At 33.5% G+C, this 22647-nt stretch overlaps 2 protein-coding genes across 6 annotated transcripts; one reads left to right on the top strand and one right to left on the bottom strand.

The window, feature by feature from the left end:
- The first annotated feature begins 5936 nt into the window (after window positions 1–5936).
- On the top strand, window positions 5937–6413 carry LOC145028451 (oleosin L-like). Its single transcript, XM_078977145.1, has one exon. It carries the CDS (start codon window positions 5960–5962, stop codon window positions 6389–6391), a length of 432 nt encoding a protein of 143 aa, XP_078833271.1. The 5' UTR covers window positions 5937–5959; the 3' UTR covers window positions 6392–6413.
- A 4495-nt stretch (window positions 6414–10908) lies between these two features.
- LOC145028441 (polycomb group protein EMBRYONIC FLOWER 2-like) lies at window positions 10909–16146 on the bottom strand. Of its 5 annotated transcripts, none has more exons than XM_078977129.1 (21): window positions 15978–16146; window positions 15185–15314; window positions 14830–14977; window positions 14613–14668; window positions 14217–14331; window positions 13942–14107; window positions 13653–13852; window positions 13471–13533; window positions 13235–13356; window positions 13075–13139; window positions 12855–12907; window positions 12728–12781; window positions 12571–12630; window positions 12410–12456; window positions 12228–12337; window positions 11943–12147; window positions 11813–11861; window positions 11646–11729; window positions 11447–11526; window positions 11267–11356; window positions 10909–11184 (listed from the first exon to the last, which is right to left on the bottom strand). In XM_078977129.1, exons 2-21 carry the CDS (start codon window positions 15217–15219, stop codon window positions 11025–11027), a joined length of 1962 nt encoding a protein of 653 aa, XP_078833255.1. In that variant the 5' UTR covers window positions 15220–15314; window positions 15978–16146; the 3' UTR covers window positions 10909–11024. The 5 variants fall into 5 exon arrangements, with proteins under 5 accessions (XP_078833255.1, XP_078833254.1, XP_078833258.1 ...); XM_078977128.1 differs by having other exon boundaries at window positions 15185–15309; XM_078977132.1 differs by having other exon boundaries at window positions 13235–13344; window positions 15185–15309.
- Window positions 16147–22647: the final 6501 nt, after the last annotated feature.

The raw sequence follows: 22647 nt of genomic DNA, 5'->3' as shown, positions 1-22647 counted from the left end.
AACCCTAGCTACCTAACTCCATTTCTTGAGCATTGTGAAGCTATAGGTTGATTGTGGTGCACATCTTGGAGGATTGGAAGCAAGGAACAAGGAGGGAAGTGTAAATCTAGAACCTACTTCAGTTTGGCAGCATTTAGAAGGTAACAAGTCGTTACCTTGAGCATTCTATGGATTGATCTCTCCATCTTAAGCTTTAAGCTATTTCTAGAACTTACAATGGACGAGTTCTTGTGTGGAGCATGATTCGAAGTTTGCAACTTTAAATCTAGACTCTCAAAAGCCTCTAATTTCATAAAGTCTCAAGCTTTTGAAGCTTGAAGCCCCTCTCCATAGCATAAACCTTCTTTTAGCTTAGTTTTTGGCATTGGAACTTGCATGCATGTAAATTTTGCAACTTTACATGGAAATCATGCTCTATGAGGTTAGATCTACCTTTGGGAACATTAATTTGGCTTAGAATCAACTGAATGAAAAGTGGTCTGAAAGAACTCGGCAAGTTGGACAGCTGACTCAACGAGTTGAAAAGGGTTTTCTTGTTTCTGGGTTCCGCATGAACTCGGTAAGTTGATATGGTAATTCGATGAGTGGACAGGGTTTCTCCCAATCATGGATTTTGCATGTACTCGACGAGTTGCTTGGCAACTCAGTGAGCTGACCAGGGTTTTTGCATAGTTCTGAGTTCTAAGGAACGCGACGAGTCGATAGAGGGACCCAACGAGTCGAAGTGAGTTGTCCCAAATCTGTTTATGGTGGAACTCGACGAGTTTGAGGAGTGACTCGATGAGTTAACTCATTCTACCACGTCTATGAGTAGCGAAGGAACTCGACGAATCAGGACGATGACTCGACGAGTTGATTCAGCTCGGGGTGTTGACTTTGACCTTGACCAGGCGTTGACTTTGACTTTGACCAAGGGTAAAATGGTCATTTTACCCTTAGACGGATTATTAGTTCTTGACTAAGTATTATGTTGATAATGATAGCTCGGGGAGTCGAGTGATCAGCAGTTTGGGGATCTGCCAGCTAGCAGCGAGAGGTTTATTCATAGGATTCTGCAGTCAGCATGTGAGGTGAGTTTTCTCTAGTAGGAACGGTTCGAAGGCACCAATATCGGCCCGCTTATGTATGTTAGTGTATATCGGATTTTTATCCATATCGGGTGGTAGCAAAGGAAGGAATACATGATTAGTTATACTTGTTGTCTAAGTGATACTTGTATATGTTTAGTATGGAGATGAATGTAGGCGGGGGCCCATATCTCATCACTACCTAAATGTGGACGGGGTTCCATATCTTATTAGTAGCAGAATTTGGAGCGGGGCCCAAGATGGGTAGGGCCTTGAGTCTAGCAGTTATAGTGATGTGTTTGCTTGTTATGTACTAGCTTGATTATGATTATATGTTTGCATGTGTATAGCGGGCGGGTACCAGAGACAAGTGGGGCCTAGTAGAAACATATTTGTGTACCAACCGGGGCTCGATGCCAGGTGGGGCCTGATGTCGGACGGGGCCCGATGTAGCGGGCTAGGCCCAATGTTTGCAGTATGTGATTATGTGTATGGTATGTGGTAGTTTGGTGAGACTCACTAAATTTCGTGCTTACAGTTTTCAGTTTTGGTTTCAGGTACTTCCAGTTGCAAAAAGAAGAGCTCGGAATGATTGCATTGCACACACCAAGATGTCTTAGCATAGGATGACCACTCTGATGTTTTAAAACTCTTATAACAATGTTTGAGATATTATGACTTATATTTTGATGGAATGGTTTGATAATTGTGGTTTTATTAATAATTAAAATGAAAATTTTGGACCTTGAAAATTGGGATGTTTCATATATATATATATATATATATATATATATATATATATATATATATATATATATATATATATATATATATATATATATATATATATATATATATATAAGATTGTTTATTATATATACATTAAATACAAAAAAAAATATTAAGTTATAGTTATATGAAATAATTATTGAATATGTTATATAAGCAATATAAAATTTATATTTCATAACTTAATTGACATTAAATATTTAATAGAAATAGATAATTTATAGGGAAATAACAAATATTTAAAACTAAAATATTATCAAACGCGTAAAAGAAAATATGGTTAATGAATGAGAGTTATATGTATTAAACATAAACACATAATACATATTTCGTGGTCAATAAAAAACAAATAGGTTTATGTGTTTCAATGAGTTTAAGTAGTCAATAAAAAAAACAAGATATATAAAAAAAAACATTTAGAGATTTTCTTATTTATATCTATATATCTATCTATACAAATATTATAAGAGGTGTCAAAATATTTTAATCTCATGCATTTCAAACTTCAATAATTTTTCAATTTCCTTTTAATAATGATTGTAATAAGCATTCCCCTCTTGCTTATTGTTTATTGTTTATTCCCATCACAAATACTTTTACAAAAATTATTTATTCTAATCGCAATAAGCTAATAAACAATAAGTTAATAAGGTATAAGCTAATTTATCCAAACACTCTGTTAGTGATCCTATTTTACCTTGCACTATTTAAAAAATATATTTGAAACCATTGTATGATGGTACTAGGTAAATATGTGCAAGACTAAGGGCGTGTTTGTCACGTAGTATTTGGGAGCTTCTGGATTCTAGCTTTTAAAAAAACGCTAGTAAAAAATAAAAAGTCACATTCGATGACAAGAACGTTTAGCTTTTAACGTAAACAAAACACTCTAAAATCAAAAGCTACTTGGAGTAGCTTTCAATAAACGTTCCAAAATCAAACTCTACCCACTACCAACTAATTTTGTCGAACACGTTCTAAAAAAGTTGCATAAATTCTTATAGTACTTCGAAAATTTCTGATGTTGCTATGAATCTCTGTAAATATGTTTAATTTTTTTAAGAAAATATATTTAATTATTTAAGTAGATAGACCACCAGTTCATTTGGCATTATGTCATCCACATTAATGCAATACAACTAGTCTTTCAAATGCGTCACATAAGATTTTATAATTATCTCTACATAAGTGCAATAACAACCTTTTTTCAAATGTGATCCCCACTGTCACATCAATAATTACTTTATTTTTTATAAGTTATTTACTTTAATATTAATTCAATAACAATACAGTATAAATAATAACCATGTGTAATCTAAATAAAAACAATTATTAAAATAAGTACTCATCAAATAATAACGAACTTGACCATTAGTCTATAAAAAAAATAATGTTGAAAACAAAATTTAATGATAGGACCTATCGTCTTAAAATAATGTAAAGGAAATTGATTAATTAGAATCTTAATATAAATAAGGATATAATGTATAAATAGTATTATATAAATGGGTCCCATTTATGCTTTGCAAGCCTTTCATTTACTAAAGACATATGTTTAGTTGGCTTGCAAATGAAATCCACATTTACAAGAGGCGATGTGGATGCTCTTACTTTCGACCTATTTCTTAGCCTTTTAGCCCATTTTTTTGTAGGAAGGACGGTGAAATTTATGGTTATAGGGGATTTGGGGTATTTGATTGATCTTTGTTTAATTTTTTTGTCACAAACTTATGAGAAGCACACTATTTTTCTCTTTTTTCTGTATCTTTTTTATATACACAACAAACAAATTCCAAGTGTTTTGCAAAGTAGATATAACCTTTTAAAAGTTAATCACTTTATTAGATGTATGCATAAAATTTTAAAAACCGACGTATTAAATTTTAATTCATAAATCAATATTGGCTTATTACTTATTAGTCAACAACTTTATTTCCGTTTTACAGTGAAAAGGTGATTTTTTTTTTTTTCTTTTCAAATCAATATTATAAATTATCGATCTTGTCTTTTCAAATTTTCTTATGTTAACGTTGGTGGACTTTTCAACCTCTGAAATAGATTTTCTTTTAAATCATGATTCTGCTTGAATTAGTGTCTTTCCCAGGACTGATTTTCAACCATCATGAATAACATTCCAAATCCAATGTTTATCACAATATCATTCACTTTGCGGGTGTGTGGTGGTGGAGAGTGGGGGATTTTAAAGCAAACAACTAACTTCAAATTTTGTTATCACCAATATGTATCATTCAAGTTAAACATCTGAGATTTTTAACGCACAAACATAGTTTTTAGAAATTTGACAAACTAAAGATGGAACCATAAACACACAATATCGATTTAAGATTATTTTTTTTTCAGAACCATATATGCAGAATTGTTCAACACCCACACATCGATCAAAAAAATTTTGAAACCGTATACCAAAAATTAAACTTAATCGATGAAACAAGCAAGGATTAACACTCAAATACCCTTTCAATCGATAATGAAAACCCTAGAATAACATAATTTACTAATACGGCTTAGTTATGTTCATATATTGCATTTGCTTCTATGATATACTATATTATTGATTATTGATATCATTTGCTTCCAACCGTATAATGTGTATTGTATTGTATTCACAAAATGATTTGCAAATGAATTATGAGACATAGACAAGTTAACTAATTTTTCAATCAGGTTTAAATCATGATCATCACTCATCGGGTAGTAACCTCAATGAGGAAACAATGTTGTGAACAGAATTCTAGATTGTGTTCACATGTGACACGCTTTGCAAACCCCTCACATGGTACATGTGTTTTGGTTCACATGTAACCTTGTTTGATGATGTAATGATGTGTGAAGTCGATGCCACCAGGTATGTAATATGCTTTGTGATAGCTACATTGATGATGTGAGCCTAGATGACATTGGGGTTTTGGGATTTTTTCCACATCACACATTGCACTTCATTACAATGTTATTCCCTTATGATGTTTTATGAGTTTTATAATGTTTATTGCAATGTTTTTTTTTTTCAGTAGTGAAACTTTCTTTAATTACAAAGAGTTTTGATGTTTTTATTAGGTTTTTACACTGTTTATAGATTTCATTAGCATCTAAATGCTTTTATAAATGTCCAACCTTAGTAATCCTCAGTACACTCCCCAAAATTATCTATTATTTTGATATGTGTTCATATTGAAGTTGTATTTACACTTTATCTTTGTTCTTGTAGTGATTATGACGGTATCGTGTACTTTGTCATAAATGATTTATTATTAAATGATTTGATACTTTGAGAGGTTTTCTGCACAAATTTATCCTAAATGATTTTTAAAAGATTATCTCAAACTAAACATATGTAATAGATGTCTCGCAACAAATACACAAGAAAGAAATAACTATAAGAATGTTGGCTACACTTACCACGGAAGATCTCTATTTTGAAGAACAAAACAACACGGAAGACTAAACTTCAAACGAACAAAACAATGAACAGATACTAAAAAGACAAACAACTAGTTAAAGAAGTCTTGCAATTTTTGGTCTTTTTATTTTTAAAAATTATAAAAGTACATACGAAATTTCGTTTTCTGAACTGGTTTTTTCCAATCCGGTTTGAATCCCATATGTAACAGTTTCATAGGTTGGGAACTTAATAACCCGATTGAAATCAAACTTATGTATGTAGTTCAAAGCCCAACCAACCCAAAGTTATTGATTTTTTTATTTAACAAGGCTTATATAAGCTGTTAATCATTTAGTAAGGCCATGGCCCAAAATTACATTTACTTTGTAAACCGAGGCCCAAATACGAAGAACCGATAAGCGAAATCATAATCGTGAAAAAAAACACGTGTCTCCATTTAAAGCATGCAACCACAACATGACAATCAGTTCTCGCATACGTGACACCATGCATCCAACACGTGCCACACCACCGCCACCTCCTCCTCTGTTTATAAGTTATAACTCTCCACTTCCTCCTACTCATCTCAAAAAGACAATCGCGATCGACTACTAGTTCCCTCTTATTCATATAATATCATTTAGTTTATCTCCACCACCGCAAAATGGCAGATACTTATCACCGTGAAGGCCGTGGGAGTGGGATGATGCAGCATTACCGGCAGCAGCAGTACTCCGATTCCCCGTGGGCGAACCAGGCGGTGAAAGCGGTCACTGCAGCAACCGCCGGTGGCTCACTCCTCGTTCTCGCAGGTCTGACGCTTGCCGCGACGGTAATTGCACTTACAGTGGCTACTCCACTACTGGTAATATTTAGTCCGGTGCTGGTGCCGGCGATGATTACAGTGTTTCTGTTGGCGACCGGGTTTTTGACGTCCGGAGGATTTGGTATTGCGGCTGCGACTGTGTTGTCGTGGATGTACAAGTACGTGACCGGTGAACATCCGACGGGGGCGGACTCATTGGATCAGGCCGCGCACAAGTTGGGTTCTAAGGGTCGAGAGATCAGAGACAGGGTGGAGCATGCCGCCGGAGGTGGTGGTCATGCCACTGGAGGAGGTCATTACACGAGTTAATTGATGATGGGTGAGGTTGAGATCCTGAAGTGAAGTCTGAAAGTAGCTGGTTTTTGGTTTTAATTATAAAAATAAGGAGTGTTTTATATAATACATATGTTATGTAATGTGTTGATGTAATAATCAATGGGAATAAAACTCCCTTGGAATAATTTTCATGTTAAAAACAGAAATCGAATATCTTGTTTTCTACGAGTGTGTTTAGTTTACATGGTGAGGACAATTTGCAAACATGGGCTACTTTCGGTTCTTCCCCAAAAAATGGGGTTATGCCCCACCAAAGTCTCCCAGTTTTCTATGATACATTTTACTCGCTTTCTATGATAAATTTTAGGGAAAATGACTTAAAAGCACAACGAAGTTTCTAAACCATTCAAAAAACCCCAATCATGTTTTGTCTGTTCAAAAAAATCCAACGAACTTAACCTTTTATCTAAAAAGTCCAATAAAGTTTCAAACCGTTCAGAAAATTTCAATTTTGTTTTGTTTAAGTTCGTTGGATTTTTTTTGAACAGTCAAAACATGATTGGAGTTTTTTAAACGTTTTGGAAACTTTGTTGGTCTAACAAGTCATTTTTCTGATACGGTAATAAGTCATGTCATCTGTTTCTCTTCTTTGACTTTCGAGAAAGTGTAACTTAGTTGGACTTTTTAGATAAAATGTTAAGTTTGTTAGGTTTTTTTGAACAGACAAAACATGATTGGGGTTTTTTAAACGGTTTGGAAACTTCGTTGGGTTTTTAAGTCATTTTCCCTACATTTTACTCGCGTATATCAGTTTTTAAGGGAAAATGACTTAAAAAGCCCAACGAAATTTTCAAACCATTCAAAAAATCCCAATAATGTTTTATCTGTTCAAAAAAACCAACGAACTTAACATTTTTTCTAAAAAGTCCAACAAAGTTCTAAACCGTTAAGATAATTCCAATTTTGTTTTGTTTAAGTTCGTTGGGTTTTTTCTTAAACAGTCAAAACATGATTGAAGTTTTTTAAACGTTTTTGCCAAAACTTCGTTGGTCTAACAAGTCATTTTATCGATACGGTAATAAGCCATATCATTTGTTTCTCTTATTTGACTTTAAGGAAAGTGTAACTTAATTGGGCTTTTTAGACAAAATGTTAAATTTGTTGGGTTTTCTTGAACAGACAAAACATGATTGGGGTTTTTTGAACGGTTTGGAAACTCCATTGGACTTTTAAGTCATTTTCCCCCGTTTTTAATTTTTGTTTTATATATTAATCAGATTTACTATAGCGGGAAGACTAAATGACAAAAGGCTGTGGCAAATTACTTAAGGGAATTTTCATCAAAAAGTTCTTATTGTATTTTGTTCTGATCAACCTTTTGGGAACCTTTTGGGCGAGACTAAATTTTGTATTTGTTGCTTAATTCGTTATCACATCTTGTTCATATTCTAGTCACTCCTTTACTTCTTTCCTTTTTTTTCTTTTAAATGAATATATAAAATATAAATTTATAAATTATAAATTTAATAAAGAACATATAGCAAAATATTAAGGGTTACACACATGATTTACATTATATGTTCTTTATAATTTTAATAAAGAACATATAGCAAAATATTTACATTCTTAAAATTTGAGGGGTTGCACCGGCTGCTACGAGAACCCCTAAATCCGCTTTTGTTAACTAAAAATACATAAATTAAAAGAAAAAAGAAAAAAAAAACAATAATCGATTAACAAAAATACATAAATTTAAAAGAAAAAACAAATAAATAAATAATCGAAAAAATACATCCAACAAACTAGTGGATGGCTTGTAGCTGATAGCGTTTTGTTAAACGCTACATGAAATAGCATTTGGATTTAGAGCATTTTGTTTAAACTAAACGCTTCTAATGTTAGACGAGACTTTCTGTTTAAAACGGAGTGTTTTGTCAAACGTTAGAAACTAGAAGCTCTTAAATACTCTCAAACGCTCTGTACCGAACACGCTCGTAGTCAGAAATAGAGATAAAAATTCAAATGAAAATAAAAATAAAAATAATACATCACACCTCATCGTCGTTTATGTCATTGTCTAAATCCTCTCCCAAAACAAAACATGTCTGATTACCAAATGTTGTAACAATTATCGTAGTTGTGATTTAGATGAGCATTAAAAATATATTCAACAAAATTAGCATGAATAGATGTCCAGCACACAATGACATGTTTCCCTTATGTTCATCATGTATTCTTATGTACCAATACATACTCCTTTGAGTATTGGTGAATTTTTATTTTCATTAAAATGACAAATCAATGTTTATTTTGGTTTTAGGATGGATAGGAGGGAAGCACGCTTGTGTGGATCTTATTGGGGTCTCTCCTCTCGTCGGTTTGAGGAGTGGGGGTTTTTACAGTAGGGCATGCTATTTTGAAAGTCGTTGTGTGCAAAGTGGCAAAGCACGATAATACATGTATAGAAAATCAACATGTGTTTGTACCCTTTTGAATTTTATAAATTTGGTTTTCTCATACTAGAGGCGGTAGAGCTCCTCAATAGAGTTCAACGAGTCATGCATTCTAATGTTATATCTTCTAGATCCGTAGATGTTGTTTTCAAAAGAATTGATTTTGTCATCCAAAAGGGTTAGCGGCGCAGCTTGTTGCCTGCTTATGTCGATATATATTGACCTCTATAATTATAATCCTTTTATCACAAAAAAAAGAGTTCATTCATCTTCTATGATCATATTATGTAGTATGATGAATATATATACATCAGGCTATGTAATCTTGTTAGCTGAATGATCGTGTTTGGACTTTGAGTATATGTCAACGTCTCGTTAAAACACCAAGAGGTTCGTTCAACATCCCTTTTAGTCGATTCTTGGGTAGTCTTAATTTTGTATCGTTTTTTGTCTTTTGGACATAAGAACAAATGTAGCTAACTGGGATATATCTGATCACTATGATAGTACCCACGTTTGTATGATGTTTAATTCACTTTTAACAGCACATCATACACTTTTCCAAGGAATATGTCGTTGACATCCAATGGTTTGGAATATTGATGTTGTTGGCACCTGATTCACCAAAAAAAGCATGTCATATCCAAAAATCATATGACACCACTTCCTCTAAAGTTCACCAGTATGAATTGATTGTGCCATGAATTAGACACATTAAGCACATGATATGCATACAATCAGCACTATCAAGCATTACGTGGAACTCATGCTAGCATTACATGGATCTTATGTTTGTTTTCATGGGTTGTATAGAATTGATGGACATCATTAAATAGTAGGTTTGCACAAATATTGGTCGAGAATAATTACAGCTTTAGCAAACTTGTAAATGCATTCATGTGTCATTCAATCTAAAATCCTCAAATACTCATCCCATGAGTATGTTTCCATGCTGAATGCTAGTTGATGCATTGACATTCCACATTTTTGAATTTGAGAGAAACCTTGTTTGCTTATCACTTCCCATTTCAGTTGAAAATATGAAAATAGATTCCTCACATCATCAACAATACATAGGAATAATTTTTTCCATATCTGGAATCCACGTCTAAAATTTTAAACGTAGACAGCATCATAAGTAAAATAGTCTTTTACAAGATGGTTGTGTTCAGCTACACGATTTCTCTATAAAGGACATTTTTTGGTTTTTGAACAGGATCGTTCGACTTCATTTTCTTATAGATAAGCAAGTGTTGTTTGCATAACATTCCTTATAAATTTTGATTCTTGCAAAGCCAACATATCTAACAAAGTGGAAGATGATGAATATATTTTGAATTTGTTACATAGAGAAACAGAGAATATAGAGGTTTTGGGCGTTTGTATCGTGGTATAAGATGGAATCAATGTTGTTTATTTATTGCGGAAAAAAAGAAAAAAAAATTAATTACACTTCATCAGTAGGTGTGGTGTTCATTGCACACCATAGTGTCCACCTAAGGCCATAGTAGTATGCGATAGTAGTACGCTATTGAGCCTAATAGTTGATAACTTAATTTCTTAGTTACATGAAAATTTTCAATTCATCATTTGGAAAATAGGTGATCATTTTATTAAGAAAAATCAATTGTTTTGTTAAAAAGAATATCTGATTTTAAATCATTTTAGCGATTATAAATAAAAGATTTGTTAAATAGAATATTTGATTTTAGTTTATTTAAATAAAAAAAAGATAAGCAAGATAAGGTAATGTAGAAGTGGAATTTGGAGTTTGTTTATTTGAATAAATTAAAAAATCAGTTGCAAAATAATCTTTTTATATAAGACATGAACCAAACACGCAACAAAAACAAACAATAAAAACCTTCCGAATTACAAATAATAATAATAAATTAAAGACCAAACGTACAAATTACCCGAGACCATAGGACCATTTGTGTAATTTACTCGAACACAAAATGATATTGCCGGCAGCTCAGTCAATGTGTAATAGCAGCCATCATCATAAAAAGATGCAACATTGAAGTAGTTGCAAATTTCTACAGCAATTTTAGATTATAAATTCAAACATTTTTGTATAAATTTTGTCCTGACAGATTTGATAAATGTAAAATTTCATTTGGCCCATTGAAATATAACTTTAACATGATTTAATCGGTTACATGAAAATGGTACTCTAAATTACAACATATTGGCTCTACTTTTTGTAAGAATCATTTTTTGGTTTTAGTTGTAATAGTAGTAGTAGTAGGATCAATCTGTTGGTTTTGGTTTTGGTGTTGGTGTTGATCTAGTACGAGGTTACAAAGGTTGATGGTCTTGGGATCCACAAGTCCATGATTCCATAGCTTTATCATGAATAATCTCCAACACCTGTCATGTCATTTCAAAATTTTAACAAATATTTATTTATTATTATATAATATAATATCATTTGAATGGAATACGTATATACCAGCACAATTGTGGGGTCTCGAGAAGGTCTTTTATATGCAAATTTGTAAATGCCTCACAGGCCCATGGAATATGTGCATCTGCCAATACCCTGCCATATAAATAAACAAATTTTAATCACAAGTGAATAATATTATTACTGTAAATGATAATACTCATGAATTATGATTGATTGAAGTACCTTTGCTTTCTGACAAATGAGTTCCATAGATGCATCATTCGCTTCTCATCTTGGGCAACATCCACAAAGTCATCAAGCATCTGAACAAGAAAAAGAAATAGCAACATACTTTCAGACATTTTCACTTCTTCCTATTACAGGATTCTGCTTTGAAAAAACTAGCCAACAAAAATGAGAAATAAAAGGCAGAGCAATGTACCCTTCGGTCTTCAAGATCAGCAACATCATCGTCCACTTCATCTTCACTGTCTTGCTCTGCAAACACTTGCTCCAAAGCCATTGGCTAAAACAAAAAATTCAGATATCGGATAGTTGTTTTTTGTTTGTATAAAAAAAATAAAAATAAAAAATGCTGTATGGGTAAACCTGGGCTCTATGAGAGTGAAAGAATTTCCGTTTCTGCAACAGAGCTTGGCTGAAAAAAGGAAAACAATGGTTAAAATTTAAATAAAAGAGTAGATAAATATTTAAAAGAAAAAAAAAATAATAATAGTACTTTCTAGGATTGGATCGTTCAACGGATAACTTTCTTGTTTTTGCAAATTGTAGCAATGCAGGAGGTGCAATATTGGTTCCAGGCACTGCTGCTGTTTGGGTTTGGGTTTGGGTTTGGGAAGATTCTGTTGGTCCAGTCAAATCAGTTGTTGGATTATTAGGACTATTATAAATATCAACTTCCATGGCCTCAGAATCACCTGAACCTGAAATTAACATCAATTATCAAATAGAGAAATAACACTTGTGATAAAAAATAAAAAAAGATTTGATATTCATATCTTGCCTTTGAGGTGGTTACTAAGAGTTGGAGGCATAACTTGAGATTGATGCACATGCACGTCATTTGCTTTTTCAGTTGCCTTCTCTCTTTTCTTGCGTCCCGTTGCCTTATGGCTGTCCATGCCCACAATCAAATCAGTTAAATCAATAAATCTCAAAAAAAAACAAAATATATATTGAACTTACCAAAAGTAAACTGACTGTTGTCTAGGATCAGCAATGTTGCCAAAAATCTGAAAATTATGTATTCCAGGAGAAAAAGAGTGTTTGTTATAAAAAAAAAAAAAAAAATCCATAACTCCTAGATAAGGCATGAGCTACTAACTACAAACAGTATTCTTTCTAACCTCAGAACTGCATGTTTCCGACTTCACAGATACAATCACTACCTGATAATCTTCATTTACCTGTGCAACAAACAATAATATAACAAAATTTTGTAAGACTAAATATACTAAACCTCAAAAATAAACAAACGGTGCAAGATTGATGAAATTTACCAACCCAGAACTCAAAGCGAAACAGATCATGTGATGCCACCAAGTGAAGTCTCAGACCCTGATAAAACAAACATCAACATCATCATCATATCCTACACCACAAATTAAACTATAAAAACATATGTATCTACCTTATAACTTGCACATTTCACCAAGCAGAATGGACATGCATAATCTTCTGTAACTGCACACATGTTAATATTCCAACAGTGAGTCAAGTCAAGGTTAAAGACCAAGAGATTGGCATCATTTGAAAATATATATATATATATATATATATATATATATATATATAATAATAATTAACCAGTGGAGTCCATTTAAACACAAAAATATAATATTATGCATTACCTTCACTCCTCTGCAGCAAATTGTTGTAGTATTTGTAGTTAAAAATCACATTTCCAGTTCTCAGCCTAACAACAAAAGCATGCCAAATTGTCATTTCAAGGAACATGAAAAATATATATGAGGAAGATAAGAAAGGAGAAAAGAAAATGCAATTGGCTACCTTATAACATGAGGCATTGAATTGGTAGGAATATTGTTGTATGAATATAAGTCATAAGGTGATATGTCTTTTGCTCCAAGCTCTTCTGCAGAAATCATCACTGGTACTTGCTGCAATATACTCTTTGGTAACCATAAAATGACATCATATCCAATAGGAACTCAATTCATTAAATAAGATAAAACTGAAAAAGAGTAAATTCAGGAAGCAAAGCATATAGTTAAGATGATACATACCACAGCTTCAGCATTATATGGAAACTGAAAAGATAAACATTTCTCCTCATCTGAAGAACTCAACTGCAAATCCAACCAACCCATAACATATCAAATTCAATAAAAGCATGCCTACTGGTATTTCATTTTCATTTTTCAATGTAACTACTCTTTTTCTATCAAAAAATACTCAAAAAGGTTACCTTCATAAAACAGGACTGCATGCTAACAGTTTTAACCAACTCAACTCTCTCTCCTAGACTTAAGTTTGGAGATTTCTCCCATGACAAATGAAGAAAATTAAGTGGAATCTTCCCCATTAAGCAGTAACCCCCAATATTACATGAAGGAGAAAAAATATGATCCTTTGTTAGATCAATCTCTTTAGGATTTGTGATATCAGCTGCAAAAGGTTTATACATGTTAACAACTGAAATAAACAGACCCCAAATAATAATATCAAGTATAATCAAAGTAGCAAACATGGCATACCACAGCTCACCAACAACATTGCAAGAGAGCCAGATTTGACCTCTGTTGATAATTTATTGATCTCAGGAAGAATAAATTTAGCTTGGGATTTACTCTTTGTTTGGGCTTCATGAAATGCAGCTAACTTGAAGGCCCTTTTAAAGTGATAAACACTAGAACGCTGTGTCTGAAATTCATACATCAGAAAAAGAAGTAAAAGAACATTAACATTTTTATATATAAAAAGAAAAAGAAAAAAAAAAAAAAAAGGAAAAAAGAAGATTTATAGAACTTACTACCTCCCCATTTGGAGCAGAAAAGGGTCTAGCCAATAATATGTACAAAGGGAAAAGGTTTTGAGTTTGCAGTCCATCACCAAGAGCTCCACTAATGGATATTGATACTTGTACCCTGAAATCAAAATAATAGTCATGATAGATTCACAAACAAGAACAGATAAACAAAGTTTCACTGAATTGATTGATGATATGAAGATACTAAATGAACACAAGAAAACCCTAATGATTTTGCTATAGATTCGAGAGCCTAGCCTCTCCCAAGGTACATAAACAAATATAGTGGAATGCCAAAAACTTTATGGAAAGAAGCAAGATAATGTACATACATAACGAAAGTAAAAGTCAGTTTTATGAGTACAAAAATCCATGAGCTTATGATGTAGTATCTCTTACCTTCTTTTGTGCTTTTCTTGTACTTTGTAGTGCAAACATCTTTGAAGAAATGATGGCTGCATGCAAAACACAGCATCACTTAGGAAGCGAGTAAACAGATACCATCACATAATTTAGGCTCTTAAATGTGAGAACCAGCAATAATGTACATCATTTAAATGTACCCTAAAAGCTCAAAAAAACAACAAAAACAGAGAAATTTAGAAAAACGGGTTACATTTTTTATAGCACGGCGTTGAAGAATGTTGTATAGTTCTACAGGCTTGCAGTAAACTGAAAGGCTTTCTTCAGCTGCAGTTTGCTCTTCTTGAGACAAAAGAACACGAGGTTCTTGGCGACACATCTGATCTGAGTCTCTGGAGTAACTGAAAATGCAAGCAGAATTTTTGTTTTATGAGTCCATCAATGACCCATTCAATAGTTTAGAGAAGAAAATAATGAAGAACATAAAACAATAATGCCAAGAACACAAGCTAGCAATGATATTCATGCATTGGAGGCCATAAACTGTTTAAAGAATGCTTAATTGTCCAGATAGAATGATAGATAGCTTGAAATGAAAGAATACATACTTGACTTCACGAGAAACTAAAGGTATGCCAGGCATCCTTGTTAGAAAATGCCAAATCGCAAACTCATAGCTATCTGCTCCTCTTCAGGGTCACCTTTTCGCCCCTGCAGCCTGCATTAAGTCAACCTGAACTGATCCGTTTAAATGATGTGGTAAAATGGTAAAGTTAGCATTGAACATCATTCAAAACAACTACCTATATATATAATGATAGACATGATCTACAACCTCCTATGGTTAGCAACATAATCTTACAAATGGGGACCTTAATTTTTTCCATTACTAAAACTCAAGAGTAATCCACAAAGTGTGCCCCCTCAAAGTTTATGGTAAAAACTTTTAATGAAAGCATGAATAGTGATTGTGTATTTGTATGAGCAGCATTATCTCTAAGCACCCAGCCTTTCTTATAATACCAGCGGTGAAGCAGATGATGATGTGTAACAGATTCAACAGAAATTTTTACAGAAATACATGGTCGATATCTAATTGAACTTAAGTGTTTGGCTGGAAGCCTAGAACCAACCAGTATCCGGCCCACCAAATACATTGGAGGTTTGAATACTTCCCCGTCGCAAAGTCAAAGAATACTAAACAGAACAATCATGAACACATTCTCAGAGATCTAAACGTAAAATTAAGAGAGGAAAATGGTTGATTAAGATGATAAGAACGTCGACAAATGATTTAAGCTTTCTACAGATGGAGTTAATCTATAAAACCAAAATCAAAATAAATATAGATAATCAAACTATAAACCCTAGTTTACGATTGAGAGCAAGAAAAATTACTACCTGATATGTTAAAAGCCCCGATACTGCTGTAGAGAGAGAAACGTAGAGAATGTGTCTTCCCCGCAGAGTTTGATGATCAGCTGATAAGTATTGAGACGGTGATTATGTCACCAACTCCGCATTTAGCATTCAACGTTGCAGCTCTACACAGAACGGAGCTGTTGAATGTTGATGTCATATAATTATCCGATATTCTGAAACTAGTTCGGGCTTATCTATTGGGCCTTTATTCAACCCAAACTCAATATAAGTTTGAATCTAAAAAACAAAACTGGAAGCTACATAAAAAAAAAAAATGAAAGGATTGGTTTCTAACTTTTGTATAAATATTTTCTAAGCTTTTTTAAAAGTATAAGATTGAATAAAATAAAAGTTCAAAGATTTCAAAAGATTAAAGATTTTAATGTGTTTATATATATATATATATATATATATATATATATATATATATATATATATATATATATATATATATATATATATATATATATATATATATATATATATATATATATCTTCATGCTTAATAAAAACCTCTTCTAAATGCCACATGTCCTTTTAGCCTATCTTCTGCCACGTGGCGTTTTCTACGACACTTCTATCTATTTTCTCCCGCCTAATTTATATCAAATCTGTAATCAATTCTCAATCTCTGAACTTCAGCCTCCGGATTTGGTGCAATCAGAATCAGCTATCAAAATATCTTCAACCGATTATTCAAGGTAATCACAATAAATCAGGGAGTCTTCGTCAAATTAGAATCCGATATGCAATTCCTTTTTTCGACTTCATATATACATTGAATCGGACAAACGGCACCACCACCAATATCAGTCGCCATTGCTTGAACATCATCAAACACCCGCACCACCATCTCACGATGCCCTCTGGAAACCCTAGGTTTCACCACAACGACCATCGCACAACACCACTCACCGCCACCCTCGCTTCTTTCCAGGTAAAAACGGTACATCTTTTCTTTATTTTTTTGAATGTTTCTATACGATTTAGGGTTTCAATCAGTTTACTCGAAGAAGTAGAACAATTAAAACTTGAAGAACTTAAAAGACCGACACCGACTCCATTCGATGCTTCTGGGTTCTTTAGATAAGCATTACACCTCCAATTTCCTTCTCACAAGTCTTTGCTTTTGTCACCGGCAATTTCCTTCACCCCATATACCCAAATTTGCCACCGTTTTCCCCAACTCACCTCTCCTGCTACGCACCCTAATTTCTTTGCATGTTTTATCTCCTCCTCCCATCGCTTCCAGTTGCATCCACCACCGTTGATTGTTCATGTTCAACTGAATTTCTGTCTTTCTCTCCTATGTGTATGAAGGAGAGCATATTGCCTTATGTTTTAGCTTGTACACTTAGCGTACATATGGCTACACCCAACATACTTATTAGATATGGGCTTTGAGTGTTTTGGGCCTCGATTTGGGCCAAGCAGTGGACTTTGACCTTTGGGCCTTAGTGGCCCGTCAGAAGTCATATGTTTTGGGCTAGGAATATGTTTGGGCTTAAAGTAAGGCCCATTAAAGGGGGTGGGCCTAATTTGGCAAATTAGGCCATTTGTTGGCCACTAGTGGGCTTGGAAAGCCTATATAGTGTTGGGCTTTTGTTTTGGGTTTGGGTCTAAGTTCGGATCATACCGGGTCAGGGGTAAATGGTCATTTTATCCCCATTCATGGATTAATGATTATGGTATGGGACCCAGTTGCTATTTAGGTATATTGATTGGTGTTGATGGTTCAGGAAGTGGACGAGGCAGCAATTAAGGACTTATTCAAGAAGCTTCTGAATTCGAGGTGAGTTTTCTCACCATAACAATGGGTCTAAGGCACCAAGGTCGGCCCATTTTATGATAGTTAGTGTACTTGTTGTGTAGAGGTGTGTGGCATTGTTATACGTTGATATGTGGTAGAGATAGATTTTACAGCTAGTGGTAGAGATATCCTCCAGAGTTAATAATAGAGATAACATGTATGGCTAAGGGTAGAGATAACCTTTGTGGCTAACGGTAGAGATAACTTTATTGCTAATTGATGTGTGTTATGTGATAGAGGTAGCTTTATGGCTAATTGATATGCATTATGTGGTAGATGTAGCTTTATAGCTAGTTGGTATGTGTTATGTGGTAGAGGTAGCTTTTATAGCTAACATGATATGTGGATTGCGTGTGGGGTATGCTTTGTGGAAACTCACTAAGCTTCGTGCTTACAAGTTTGTTTATTGGTTTCAGGTACTTCAGATCCCAGGGGCAAGGGCAAGGCGTGATGGCACGAAGACTCTAATATTAAATAATGTTTTGAAACAATGGTTTTGTAACACTTCTATTAGACGAAATGGTTGTTTTGAAAAGTTTTAAATTTATTGAATTTTTGGGATGTTACACCTTCGCCAGTAAGTTTTCTGCATTTTTTCTTTTTGGTCAATTTTCTCAGCCTAATCTTTTTGGTAGATTTTTCCAGACCATAAAAACCTTTATGCTCGGTTTGTATATGGAATGAGTATTTGGTCTGTGCTCTTGTTGTGTTTTTTTGGCTTTGTATGAAATCGATATTTCTTCTATGTTCTTACTGCTCTATTTGAGTTTGTATGATATCGATTTTCTATTGTTTTTGATGCTCTGTCTATGAAAAAGTTGAAAATAACAATGTGTTTTTGTTTTCTTGAAAATCTGAAAACATGTGTTTGTGTTTTCTTGAAAACCTGAAAGTGTTCTTTGATATTCTTGATGTTCTGTGTGGTAATTTTGTTGATGATTCTTAAAGTTTCATAGAGTTAAAATTTTCATTTTCATCATTAGGAGGAAGGAATTCAAATGTCTAACCAAACATCAATTTATCATTTAGATATAGATTCATATAGAGGGCGTGTTCGGCAAAACTAGCTGTTAGTAGGTAGCGGTTAGCGGGTAGCTGGTTGTAACGCCCGTAGATCAGGGATAGTCAATTTAGAGACGATAGGCGTCAAAAATGAATTTTTGATGAAAGATTATTTAGAATGAATAATCTTAACTAAGTTGTAGTATATGTTACAAGGATTCCGTACATATAAAGAACGCCGAAATCCGAGTTATAACGAAGAAGTTATGACTTGTTGAAGTTTCGCGACAGAACCGGCACGACACAACGTGACGTAAAAAGTGAATTTACGTTAGAGCAATATTTTGCCTTAGAAATCTAAATGAAAGTCGTAGAATACGTTAAACCATGAGCGTGCATAAAAAAGAACGCCCAAATCTGACTTCGTATGAGGAAGTTATGATTTTTCGAAGTTTCGACTTAGCGGTATGCAGCCCGGATACTCGATTTGAGACCGAGCGGTTTTTAGTCGAAACAATCTAAATGAGAATTGAAGATCTCATTAATTGTAGTAAAACGATAAAAAGATAGGTGAAAACGGACGCCGGATGAAGAAGTTATGATTTTATAACGGAATTTTCTTGTCCCGCCCTACTAAAAATAAATAATAAAAATAAACTCAAAATTAGCCTACGGAGTCTAAACAAAAGTTGTAGAGAATAGTCTCGCCTACGCGGGGATATAAAGAACGTTGAAAACGGACTTCGTATGAGGAAGATATGAATTTTTGAAGTTTATTAAATATTTTCGATATTTAATTTAAATATAAATTTTCGATATTATCCAAGGGGGGAGTCAGCGAGCTGATCCACATTACGCCCAGCGTAATGTGGAATTGCGCCCATCGTAAATCGCAAATCCAGACCCTATAAAAGGGAGTCGAGTGCAGCCGATTCATTTGCTCATTTCTCTTCTTTCTCTCGCGTTTTTGCATCGTTTTTCGTGCAAGAAATATCCCCAAGCTCCGGTATCATTCCCGAGCCCCGAAGCAAGTCCCGAGGCCTCGAAGATCCCGAGAAGTGCAATTCCCGAGCCGAAGCTCTGTCTGCGAGAAGTCTGGTTTTTGTGAAGATCTTCCAGATCTATAGAAGAATACTACTTCTACAAGCCGTAGTGTTGTCCGATCATCTTCTGATCAAGTGAGTGTGTAGTTACTTTCTTCTAACGCATAATTATGAAGTATTTTATACGAAATACGTGTTATGTGTATAATATAAAGTTGTTTATATGTGTGAGTGTATAGTCACTTTCATCTTACACATAGATATGAAGTATTTGTTATGAAATACATGCTATGTGTTTATACATTGTTTGTTTACTTGAGATGGATGCTGAATGAATGTTTTATATGAGTTTTTAAATAATTTGTATATGTAATTTATATCTATAAATATGTTGGGTAGAACATGGGTAGATGAAATAGTTGATGTGTGTTGAAAGAATGTGATAAGAGAAAGGTGAGGATATAATGGTGATGATAATTAGGTGATGATAGATAGGTGATGAATTACGAGTCCAAGCGATGTTGTGGCTACGTATTCATGCGATGATAGTCTATCCCTTATTATGAATTACGAGTCCAGGTGATGTTGTGGCTGTGTATTCATGCGATGATAGTCTAACCCTTATTATGATTTACGAGTCTAGATGATGTTGTGGTTGTGTAATCATGCGATGATACCCTAACCCTTACTAGACATATATTGAGGGAGTGATCCCCAAATTAGCATTGTATATATGATACATGCGATGATCCTTAGGAAAAGTTCTTAGGAACAAGCATATAAGGATATAAGATGTAAGGAGATGAGCGGTAAATATGATATAGGAGATGACCCTTAGGATAATATCTTTAGGGAAGATTAAAAGAAGATAATGGGGATTGGTAATTGGGTTGATTGTTTGATGATTGAATATAATAAGTATATTATTGTGGGTTGAAAACCCTATATGCTCACCAGGCTCCCAAACCTGACCCACTCAGTTTAATTGTATCACAGGTATCGATACGAAGCTGCTTTGCACTGAGAGATTAAAGGAGATGTAAATCTTTAGTGTAATTGAATGTAAGTTATGTTTATGTTTATATGTTTGTATCGGAACATGACATCCTGAGATTTTATTATTAAATGAAAATACATTCTCTTTGAGAAATGTTTTGATAAGTTATTATCATATCTTGTTTTTGGAACAAATTCCGCAACCGTTTTCTTTAAAAGATTACTATGATTTTATAAAACAAAGCATAAACAAATCGGTCTTTTCTGGCAGTGAAAATTGGGAATGTCACACTGGTAGCGGGTTGCGAGTAGCTTTTGATTTTGGAGCGTTTTATTGAAAGTTATTCAATGTAGCTTTTAATTTTGGAGCGTTTTCTTAAAAGCTAGAGGCCAGAAACTCTCAAAAGCTGCGTGTCGAACACCCAAAGAGCCTCTACAACATTCATGTATTTGCATCATTCAGACAAGAATCATCTAGATGCTACCAGACAACCTCTGACTATTAGTTTTTTAAAGTGTAAAATTAGATAAAAACCAAAATCTAAAAACTTAGAAAACTAACATTTTTCAAAAACCATTTGAAGTAGCTTTTGGATAGAGTATTTTGTTTAAAATAAAAAGATTAACGCTCTTATTGTTGAACAACGCTTTTTTTTCAATTTCTTTCGTAAAAACTAAAAGCTAAAAAATTCCAAAATATTTATTATGACCATTAAATACACCCTATTATTGTGAAAAACATAAAAGACCTTGGCATTTTTACTCGGTGTCAAATTGATTGACAATCTTTTCTCACTCCATCCGATTGTGATGATACTCACACCTAGGGATGAGCGTTTTGACCAAAAATCCGAACCGAACCAAACTGAATTAGGTCTGAATAAGCAATTCCGTTCGGGTTTCGGATATCTATATTAGGCTTATTTGGTTCTTGAGTTTTTCGGTCAGGGTTACCTAAATAAAAGCTTATCCGATTCTAAATACACAATCTGAAATTTCAACATCTTTACACTCTTATATTTTAAGAATAGTTAAATCGTGTTTATGATAATTTCAAAGAAAAAGTGACATCATTTTTAGTGTATATCAAATATTTGGTCAGTTAATTTGGGAACAAAAACATACCAAATATATCATTTGTGTTTACATGTAGGCCTAAAATTATATGTTTGTCTTTACCGTCCATGCTTATTACATAAATTCTAACATTTTTTTTTTGCACCTTTGAAACAATTATCCATAATTTCATTATTTTTAATTAACAAATTTGTTTCTTTAAAAATTTTGTTATGGAATCTTAAGCTACAAAAGTAATAAACAATATAGTGTTTATAATCATTTTGTAAATGTTATTCAAGTTATGGAATTATAATGCAGATTATTTGGTTCTTTTCAGTTATATTAGACTGTTGAATGTTATTCGGGTATTAACCGACTCGAACGAATTAATACCCAAGCCGAACCAAACTCATATTTGGTTAATTGGTCTAGGTTTCAGTTCCTCAAATTAGCCTTATTCGGTTTTCGGTTAATTCCGACCCGAATAACATTTTACTCACACCCTCTGATTGTGATGATATAGTTTTTAAAGTAATGTACACAATATCTATACATATAATGGATTAGGATGGTAATAAATATGGAGGTTGCAACAACTTTTATGTGACGCGATAATACATTTCTTAAATCTGAACAGAAAGCAGATATATTTTATTAAAAAAATAATTAAAACCTTGTATGTAATAATAGTTGTACTTTATGAACCGCATTCACTGGATTTCTGTTAAAATCGTTGCAT

The sequence above is a fragment of the Lactuca saligna genome, chromosome 2 (genome assembly GCF_052625555.1).
Source record: "Lactuca saligna cultivar CGN05327 chromosome 2, ASM5262555v1, whole genome shotgun sequence".
Classification (NCBI taxonomy): Eukaryota; Viridiplantae; Streptophyta; class Magnoliopsida; order Asterales; family Asteraceae; genus Lactuca; species Lactuca saligna.
This window is presented reverse-complemented; position numbering and strand designations above follow the sequence as displayed.

Coding starts and splice junctions, on each gene's coding strand:
- LOC145028451 (XM_078977145.1), top strand. CDS start 5,960: ATGATGCAGCATTACCGGCAGCAGCAGTACTCCGATTCCCCGTGGGCG.
- LOC145028441 (XM_078977129.1), bottom strand. CDS start 15,219: ATGCCTGGCATACCTTTAGTTTCTCGTGAAGTCAA. Junction 14,332..14,612: donor CAAGAAAAGCACAAAAGAAG/GTAAGAGATACT, acceptor TTTTGATTTCAG/GGTACAAGTATCAATATCCA. Junction 12,338..12,409: donor CAACAGTCAGTTTACTTTTG/GTAAGTTCAATA, acceptor GGGCATGGACAG/CCATAAGGCAACGGGACGCA.